This window comes from Gavialis gangeticus, unplaced genomic scaffold, assembly GCF_001723915.1.
Source record: "Gavialis gangeticus isolate Ggan-Ray unplaced genomic scaffold, GavGan_comp1, whole genome shotgun sequence".
NCBI lineage: Eukaryota > Metazoa > Chordata > Crocodylia > Gavialidae > Gavialis > Gavialis gangeticus.
Window position 1 is genome coordinate 109,254,434 of NW_017729031.1, and position 10,496 is coordinate 109,264,929.

The following is a 10,496-nucleotide window of genomic DNA, read 5'->3' on the forward strand; positions in this document are numbered from 1 at the left end:
TTCAGCTTTTCGGTGGGCATTGCGCTGAAGTGACAGTACAACAGGGGAGTTATAAAAATGTTATACTTTGGGGGAAAAGAAGTATTAAGGTTCCTGGAAAAATGAATTAGCAGACATCTGCAGAGGAATATTCCAAGGAGTACATGTAGATTTTAGGTTTGTTATAAAAAAATGAACAAAATATGAAGTAATATCAAAACTGTACAGAGTTTCTTGATGGGATTTTGAAAATGCTTTTTATTTTGTACACTCTACTTTTCTGCTGTTTACCTAGATTCAACTCTTTTGCTTAATGTGATGTCTGGCAGACACTATTTCACATTTTGGTTTTTCTCCTTGGTTGGCTGGTGCTTCATGCCCATGGAGCACATAGGGAGAAAGCCTGTCAGGATGAACAGAAGTGCAAGGGCTGAGCATTGGGGTATTCCTATGCATGTTTGTGAATGGATGTTAGGAAATGTTAGAGGGAGAGAAGGAAAATGAACTCAGAGCTGAATTTCCTGAGTTTTTGATTTCCTTCTGGATTCAGAGCCTTCAGGGCCAACTCAAACCAGGTTTGCAAGCTTCTTTACAACTATAAGGGCTAGAAATATTCTTTTTAACAAATGACAGCTCAGATTCTCATATGCATCTGCACTTAAAAATAAAAGTAATCAATATTGCGAGAGGACAGCAATGGAGGTTCTGAATGAAAAGTCATGCCATAAGAAGGCTGGCAGCCTTCAAAATGATTTTATTCTATTTAGACTTAACAAATACATTTCCCAGAGCAAAAGTGACTGAGCAGGAGTTTAATAGTTAGCAGAACTCTAGAGACCGTCATAGTTTCAAATGTAAATGAAGAACTTGAACACCAAATGATCCTAAAGTGCAACTGGACACTATCTGACATAGGAAGAATGGCTCAAGTGTAGGGAAGTGGGAGTTCTACCAACTCGACTCCTTGTGTTAAAAAACAGGCAGGGCTTATAAAGAAGGCCTTAAACGAGGAAGGAAATGGAGTGAAACTACACCTTGTATTCTCCTCAATACCACAGTATTTCCAACACGAATAACATGAAAGAGGAACTTTTAAGTGAACTACAATCTCTCCTTTAGAAAGGCATCCCATCTTCATTTAAAAACTCCAAGTAGTGAAGAATTTACCACATCCTCTAGGAAGTTTGTTAAAATGGTTAATTGCCTCCAGTTTTTAAAAGTTGCATTTTCAATTTGAATTCTTCTAACTTCAAATTCCAGCCTTTGGCTCCTGTGATGCCTGCTAGATTAAAGAGCAGGCCAATGTCAGGCATTTTCTTGTTTGTCTGCCATGATGGTTAGGATTAAGTTTCATCTCCACTATTTCTCTAGCCCCTTAAATCCTGAATGTGGGGAGATATGCTTTCCACACTTCAAATACATTTTTAAGACTGCTCTGAACTGCTCCTCCAATTTTTCAACAGCCTTTTTCAAGTGTGGTTGTCAAAGGCATCTGACAGAGGGTTTACGATGAGTGTATGATTCTAGGCTTTTGGAGTACTTATAACAACACTGAACAAAGGCTAATTTATGTCACATGGGAAGCCTCGCTGTGCAATTTAACACAAAACTTATGCTTTCTAAATTAAATAAAACAATCTTTGTTGTACATTATTAGAATGTCATTAGAATGTTAGGTTTATTAGAAGGGGGAGTGACCACAAAGAAATAGTTTTTACATGGCAACTCCCTGGTTTGCAAGATTGGTTTAGGGTTGGGATTATTGTTACACCACGTTTGTTTTAATGGGATTTTTCTTTTTGGGTAAGTAAATTCTGCAACTATTTCCTGTAGCTAAGCCATGCAGTCAGTGATTCTGAGAAGGATCGCATCTTTTATTTTTCAGTAAGTGCCATGAAAATCTGTAATGTTGTCTAAATTATAATGTTGCATCTTGGCTGAGTTGGACATAGAGTTAACCCTGGAAGTTGGCAGCGAGATGTTTGTCTTCCTCAAGAGCAACATATATTTGTCTGCCATTATTTCAACAATATATTTATTGCCCATTACCACCATTGGAAATTCAGATAAAAAAATAAAGCATTGCATACATGTGGTATGTGCTCTTTCAGAGCTTTATACTTACATTCCTGAGCAGAAATCTGGAATAGTACAACTGAGGTTGGCAACTTGTGGGCTGGATCCAGCCTACAAAGTGATTGGATCCAACTTGTGCCAGCTTGGGAGATCAGTGGCACACAGCTTGGTCCAGGGCATACTATTTCTTGGCCTTACACCATGCTGCTGATCCTCTCCACAGTGCAACCTTCTGCCTATAGGCACTGCTGTAAGGCACTGTTTACAGTCACCACTGAATTAAGCCCTTCCCACTGCTGCTGGGGACAGGGAACAGGCTCATGGCATAGATACCAACAGGTGGGTGGGACACAGTTGAAGGGAGTGGTGGTCTGTGGTGGTTGTAGGGAGTAGCAGACCATGATGATGGTTGGGTTGTAAGTGGCTAATCTGCCACTTTAAAAAGTTGCCAACACCTGCTCTAAACTTTCCAGAATATTCATAAAGATAGAGCTGCACTGATTAGATTGGCATCTCCCTTAGAGTAGGTGTGCTTCATCTAAACTGAGATCACATGCAAATTCTTCATCCTCTTCATGGTTAAAATGTTCCAAGGAAAAGTCATTGACCTGGGAAGACATATCAAAGAGTCTATCAGTTATCCTGGCCCATATTTTACTTTCTTAATCATATCCTGGATATACAAAATATGGTAAATTATTTTAAATACATAGAAGAAAAAAAACTGCTCTAGCCTGTAACTGTATCAGTACAGGAACTTGTCTATTTGCGCATTATGACAACAATCAACTCCACTGGTCTGGGTAGGTAGTACTGTTGTTAATTTCTGAGACCGACTACATCCATAAGCCGTATTGTGATAGGTAAAGGTAACTGCACTGTCATGCATTAGCAGGTTCATCACGAGCAGATCTAAGGAGGTGATGCTTCCCCTCTATCTGGCATCGGTGAGGCCGCAGCTGGAGTACTGCGTCCAGTTCTGGGCACCGCACTTCAAGAGGGAGGTAGATAACCTTGATAGGGTGCAGAGGAGGGACACTTGTATGGTTAAGGCCGGGCAGGTAAGGTCCTACGAGGAGAGATTGAGGGACCTGGATCTCCTCAGCCTCTGCAAGAGAAGGCCGAGAGGTGATCTTGTGGCTGTCTATAAATTCATTGGCGGGGGGGGCAGGAAGGGAGGGAGGAGGGTGCAGCAAGGAATAGGAGATATTATGTTTACCAGAGCGCCCCTTGGGGTAACTAGGAACGCTGGCCACAAACTGACAGAGGGCAGATTTAGATCAGACATCAGGAAGAACTTCTTCATGGTCAGGGTGACCAGGCTCTGGAATGGGCTCCCAAGGGAGGTGGTGCTCTTCCCCACCTTGGAGGTCTTTAAGAGGAGACTGGACAAGCACCTGACTGGGCTCATCTGACCCCAGTGCTCTGTCCCGCCCAGGGCAGGACGTTAGACTCTACTGAGGTCCCTTCCGACCCTAAAAATCTATGAAAACAAAGATGCTCTCAACAAAGTCTCTCTTGTCCCAAATTACCCATTTGTCACTTGTCAGTTATCTTTATTAACTGACTTACTGGCCTTAGTGATATGTCTTCTCGTGCGAGTGACAATTTGTTGGTTTAAATCCTGTACCACTGCTAAAAGAACAAGATGTCTAATGGGAGAGAGGGAAAAAAGGTGGTTTTGTGATTAAATACATGACTGGGAGAGATTCTGTTCCTGTCTTTACCACCAACTTTTTTATGACCTTAAAGTAAATTTAAACTGTGAGCTTAAGAACAGTTAGGAAAAGAAAAAACAAGAATCTACAAAGTACAAGAAATATTTTTTTCCCCTCAACAAACTGATAAAACAAAAAGCAAGGTAATTCTGCAGCAGCAGGCTCTATAAATACATTAGTCAGCTCACCCATAAACCCCTCCGCATTTGAATGCTGTCATTATGAAAGGAGAATGTCTGCTTCCATGACTCAAAATCAGCAAGTGGTCTAATGTATCAGGAGGTCCACATACACTGCTGGGCATGCTGTGCAATACTTAAACATGTTGTGGGATAAACACGTATCAACAGATCTCAAGTGACACATGCATTGCAAAGAATAACACTGCCCTGAGAGCAGCTTTCCTTACCAAAGATGTTCCAAATGAGCAAGGTGACTCAATCCTTATTAAGGGCAAGACAAATACAAAATTATGGGTTTAAAAATCCAGCTGTTTGAGTCCAAAGATAGAAAAAAAGTCAGGATGTTTTGATCTGGATTTTTTATTATTATTATTATTATTATTATTTTATTTTTTTTTACTGTCAAACTTATAAAACTCACAAGTAATTAAACAGGTTTCAGTCAGTCTTTTATAAGTAGCCACCTTTGGGTTACCTATATACAGCGTTCATCCCCAAAGGAGAATGTTATTTATTTGCAAACCACAAAAAATTACATTTTGAATTAAAAGACTTTACTGATCTGAACTAGAGTTTTCAATCCAATGTAATCTTACAGGAACAGAGGGTCTGAGCTCTGTTACATTATATTTCTGAGGATCCTGATAATATGGTTGAGAACAAGTCCTTTAATTCAATCCCTCCCATGCTCCCTGTATTATTTAAAATAAATACATAAAGATATCCAAAGCAAATGAAGTTTTAAAATCTCAGCATACTGTAATGCTAGACACTGACTGCTGTCTGGAAAAAATCACACACAACCGTATTGTAGGACTTGGCAACAGCATAAAATGAAAATGACAAAAGTTTAGGAGTAAGAAATGCACCAGCAACATCTATCTGACATCTATAAAAAAACTACTTCATAAAGCAAAACTGCCTCTCTGTTTACCTGAATAAGTCCCTTCAGCTCTTCTTCTGTTAAAGAGTCAATGGATTCCTCTTGGCCAGAATTATATTCCACAGCCACCTTGCCATTCTCTGAAACAAATATGCAATGCAAAAACAAGGAAGGTTAATACTGACATTAATACTCCATGCAATGAATGTATGGTGCTTCCAGACTCTCTGAACTGTATTATTCTATTTCATAACTGCATGCAGAGCAAAGTGTTTAGGTCAAATGCAATGATTATGATGGAATTGGTAGTAATGTTATTATTTTCACAATTGTCCAGGGAGACATGAGGTTTATAATTCATCCCAATATGACCTTGAGCAAGTTGCTTACAGCAAAGATTTAAACAGTGATTCAAAAGACTAAATTTCCCTCTAAAAAAATGTATCCACAGTCTCTCTGGCCCAGACTTTTAAATATATTTAGAAACCTAAAGATGAAAGCAGGTGCGTAAGCACATTTGAAAAATATCTCCCTAGCTGCCCAAGTACATCTTCAGACACACTGTCACCTTTAAAACAACAAGAGGCATCTAAGAACTGATGACTGAAACCTCAAGAGCTCTGAGAACTACAGAGCAGGTATCAGCAACTTCTAGCTAAACAAGGAGCAAGGTTTTGTAATTGCAACTATAAAAGAAGCTCCAGAGATTGAGAGCCCTGGGTAACAAATGGTACAATATTGAATAAAATAGTCACGCACAGACCAGACACAACAGCAATTTAACCAGCAAAAAAAAACCCAACACACACCAGAATGTGAGTGAGTTAACACTGCTATTAGAACATTTTCTTGTTCCATTCTTTCATATGTTCAAATTTACAATTTTAACAATGCATTAGTATCAACTGTTGCTCTTTAGAGATTTCATTTTTTTCAACATTTGGCTGCTTCGGTTTCTCCATTTATACACAAAACCTATTTTTTTTCTTTAAAAGAGACATATTTTCTTTTCATTCAACTAGCTTGAATGATTGAACAATTTTGTTCCAACTTTGTGTGCACAAACACAAATTTAATTTGGGGCTGAGACCAAACAAGAGAGAATAATTTATAACAGAAGTTGATACCCACTAAGGTAACAGCTGAAAACACAAATGTACTTGGACAAAATCCCCAGATATTTTGTAAACATATGAAAAAGGGCTCACCTAAAACAATGAGAAGTAACTTCTGAAATGCATTAGACAAAGCTTTCCCAACTGAAAGTTTCTGAACTCTTCCGGCTTTCGTGACAAACTCAAGAGAATCTAAAACCAGTATAGTGTATTAGTTTAAAAGATCACAGACTACGCACCTGCAAGTAAAATAGACACATAGTACAATCAAGAGTTACCTGCACAATTAAATTCAAACTGGGCTAGCAGAAGGGATGATCGTGCCTTTAGCAGGGAACTGGACTAAACGATCTTCTAAAGTCCTCTCCAGCCCTTTCTGATGACCCTATGAGCACATGCACACATGTATGCTTTTAAAAGCACCCAGTGCTGCATCACACATTTGTATAAATGGTGAAATGTGCATCAGTGCTGAGAAAATGGGGGGCAGTGAGCTTTTGAACTAAAACATGTGAAAGGTGTTTTAGTTTCAAAGTGCAACACCACCATTCTCTTAGTTCTGACCTGTATTTCACCGTTTATACAAATGTATGCTGGGCACGTCAGTTCGCATACTTTGCAGACTTGATTAATCGAGTCTGCTCCGACACGCTGGATTTCCGGCATGTCAAAGCACATAAACATACGTGTATAAATGCTCTATGAACTCTTCTGCTAACCCAGTGGTGTCAAACTCATCCACCCCCATGGGCGGAATGAATGGCAGGACCAATATGCCTGCTGGCTCTGGAACTTGAAGCTGCCGCATCTGGTCCAGGTACTGGAATTTGACGGTGGCAGTCTCAGTTGCTATAGTTCCTGGAGCTAAAGCAGCCATGGCTCTACCCACCACTGAATTTCATAGTTTCATAGTGTCTAGGGTCGGAAGGGACCTGAGCAGATCATCTAGTCCGACCCCCTGCCATGGCAGGAAAGAGTACTGGGGTCAAACGACCCCAGTAAGATGGTCATCCAACCTCCTCTTAAAAACCCCCAGGGTGGGAGCCTGCACCACCTCACTTGGAAGCTGGTTCCAGACCCTAGTTGCCCTGACCGTGAAGTAGCGCCTCCTGATGTCCAACTTAAACCTTCCCTCCGCCAGCTTGTGCCCGTTGTTCCTGGTCACTCCTTGCGGTGTTCAGGGGAACAGGGACTCCCCCAGCGCCTGCTGATCCCCCCTAGCCAGTTTATAACAGGCCACAAGATCCCCCCTCAGCCTTCTCTTTTGAAGGCTGAACAGGTTCAGGTCCCGCAACCTTTCCTCATAGGACCTACCCTGCTGTCCCTTGATCATATGAGTGGCCCTCCTCTGGACCCTCTCGATGCTGGCCCCTTGAGCCAGATGACATGGCTCTGTGCCATACACCTAGCCCACAGGGCTCCCTATGGGTCCAGAAATTTGGCAACAGGACAAGCATCAGCAGCCTTAATTGCTGTAGCTCTCAGAGCCGTAGCAATTAATGCTGCCACTGCCCACCATGCTGCCAAGTTTCTGGATCCAAAGGGAGCCCGATGGGCCAAATGACACAGCTCTGTAGGCTGTATCTTGGTCACCCCTGTGCTAACCAAACCCTTACATTAATCCTTAATATTCTGGTAAGAAGACTACCTGGTAAAGTGGTTCTCCAAGATTTTAGGACACTGTCAAACCTCAGAATCTCTCACAGATCCCCACATACTCTGATCATCAATTAAAAGGTGAGGGAGGGTAGAAAAGGCATGTTGCAATCCATGGGCCACTTACCATGGCTAATCACTGAAGTGGAACTTGAAAGAATGGGAAGCAAGAGACATGCATGAAGAAAAACAGGGAGGAGAGAGTGGGGAGGGAGAGCAGGGAGGGAAAAAGAAAGTGGCAAGAGTCCCATAATCATGATACCGTGCTGTCTTTGCTAGGAATATGTAGTTATGCAAGAGGGTTGCTGAGACAGCCACAATGGAGACTCCTGAATTCATCCAAAAAATAAAAATAAAAATCAAATAACCTCGCAGAATCTGAATGCCTCTACAATTACAGCAGAGGAGAAGCCAAAGTAATGCTAATTGCTAATAATGACCAAACCGCATATGAAAACCTACCTTGGCTGTTTTCTAAGTGAGCTTCAGCCAGACCAATTCCTCTGGTACAAATCCCATGGTTGGGCAGTGTTACTTCTAAAGCACACAAGTATTTCAGGCATTGCCTTTGTGACAACCCTCCCAGCAACTCATACTCTTCATCAAAGCCAGAAATATTTTGCAGCTGTTAAGATAAGAGTTTACAGATTGTTACGGATGGAACTTGATGCAATTTTTGGCACGTTTATCAACACTTGGATAATCCTCAGCCATCTTTGTGATGGATACAGTAGTGATGGAGAAGGCAACTGTGGAGGGTGTTGGGCTAAGGGGCAGTTATTTTATGAAGAGGTGCTATGATCAATGTTAAAATGCAGAACAGACAGTGCAACAGAATTCTCTTTCTACAGTAATCAGTTGTTCAGAGAGCTGGAAAATGATATGGAGCATAGGAAAGTAGCTTGCTCTGCAGAAGACATGTGGTTTATAAAGTGAGACACGGTGAGGACAGGTATAAGTGAGGAAAAAGAAGAGATTCAGAGATATTTAAGGATGATCATTATCACCATTATCACAATTCCAGCCCAGGGGCTCCTGCAATGGAGGAAATAATTCTTCCCTACAGTGGGAGTAAATATTATCAAGCTAAGTGACCTGTGTGGAACCTGAACAAGGGTGTCCACCCTCTTTATGTTATTTTAAAACAATCCTGTGATCACCATCTCTGTCCACCAGGTTAGCAATATCAGAGTTGTCTTTGACTTCCCATGTCACATCCAGCCTGTCACTAAATCTTTGTGTTTCATCCTTCAAAGCAGTCTGAAAGTCTGATGCCCATGTGTTCTGTGGCCAAACTTTGCCTTGACAGCAATCTCCTCCTCTTTGGCTTTCCCAAAACCATATAACACTTAGGCATTTTGTCCAAAATGCAACTGCTGAGGTTATCTTTACAGCCTGATGATCTCTATCCTATTCTGAATCTACCAAAATCAAGAACAGAGGACACAAACAGCTGAAAGGGGAGAACCAAAGAATGTAAGAAAGGCTTCTTACCGTAATAATCCTACTGGACCAGCCATTAAAGCCAAGGTAGTAACTGGCTAATTCCTGGCACTTGTGGCTACTCAGAGCAAGAACTTGTTGCTGAACTACTTTCTGTTTGGTGCAAATGCAAACCTGTCCAGGGGAGAAGAGCCTGAGGTAAGAATGACTTTGTAAGCAGGAAGCTGTAAGTATTCACTTGAGGAAATGTCTTTCAGGTACCAAATAACCAAGGTCTGTAAGAATCCAGTATCCCATTGCAAAAATAGCACTGGTGACTCTGGGAATAAAAGGCTCATGATAGTTCTGCGTCCCTCATTCAATGGTGATCTGGAAAGAGGCTTACTATCTAAGGTTCTAGGAGACAGAGGCCCATGGTGCTCCACTTAGAGAAAGCAATGACTCCAGGTGGGGAGGAAGTGATACCTGTTTAACAAATGCTCAAGTATCCTGGCAGGAAATGCTCTAGAACAGTGGTGCTCAACCTTCTTCCCTGGGAGACCAGATAGGCAGTGCCTGGTCTGCCTGTGGGCCAGATCTCACTTGTAGTCTCAATTTGACTGTCAGGGTGAGTGCAGCAGGCACTATCCAGCAGCAAAGAGGGGGACAGGGGCAACCCAACCCTGCAGAGGGACAGCAGTATGGCCTGGCCCCAACCCAGTCTTGAGGGGGTGGGAAACAACGACGGAATTGGTATTGGCCCAGTCCCAACCCAGGTCTGATCCAACCATGGGGGAAGACGGTGTGGCCCAGCCCCAGCCCAAACAGAGGGAGGAAGCAGGTGCAGCCTGGCTCTAACTAGCTATGCAGGACTTGGGATTTGGGAATTTGGCCATATAAATGGCCACCACTGCCAAATTTTTTGGCCCACAGAGAACCCCAAGGGGCAGATGCAATGGCTCTGCAGGCTGCCTTTGACCCATGGGCTAGAGGTTGAGTACCCTTGCTCTAGAAAGCAGAAGTGCTGAGAGTTCTGCAAGGTCAGCAACATTCTGAATAAGGTCAATAAGGTTCAAGGGTTGAAGGTCTGGGACTCTCACCCTCAAACAGCAATGCCACCATAGTCACTCCCGTATCCTTATACCAGCACCACTATGGAGGCATGCATGGCCCTGTGCTTCCCCGACCTTTTTGGCAGAGATTCTATACGTGGTGCAAAATGGTCTTGACTTAGAATATAGTAAAATCCTATGGTGCATTTTGTTTTTTATCCTACAGACTTAATACAAAGGAACCATGTGGGAATGATGAGAGCCAAATAACAGTGTTTCTTAAATTAACACAAATTCACAAGGGATGGAAATATATACACTACTCTGCTGGCTGGTCTCTAAACATGGATCATAGAAGGGAGGAGGTTAAGGGTACAAGGCAGGATGCGACTGAACACCGACCCCCCCCCCCC

The 10,496-nt window shown here is 42.2% G+C and overlaps 1 protein-coding gene across 1 annotated transcript in view; it reads right to left on the reverse strand.

The window, feature by feature from the left end:
• Nucleotides 1–1,642: 1,642 nt before the first annotated feature.
• Nucleotides 1,643–10,496, reverse strand: part of RDM1 (RAD52 motif containing 1) — an 11,933-nt gene continuing 3,079 nt past the window's right edge. Inside the window, exons 3-7 of the mRNA XM_019523574.1 lie at nt 9,104–9,226; nt 8,072–8,234; nt 6,047–6,145; nt 4,890–4,978; nt 1,643–2,663 (exon numbers count right to left, since the gene is read on the reverse strand). Coding sequence (XP_019379119.1) covers nt 2,574–2,663; nt 4,890–4,978; nt 6,047–6,145; nt 8,072–8,234; nt 9,104–9,226 — 564 coding nt within the window. The 3' untranslated portion in view covers nt 1,643–2,573. The remainder of the gene's footprint in view (nt 2,664–4,889; nt 4,979–6,046; nt 6,146–8,071; nt 8,235–9,103; nt 9,227–10,496) is intronic.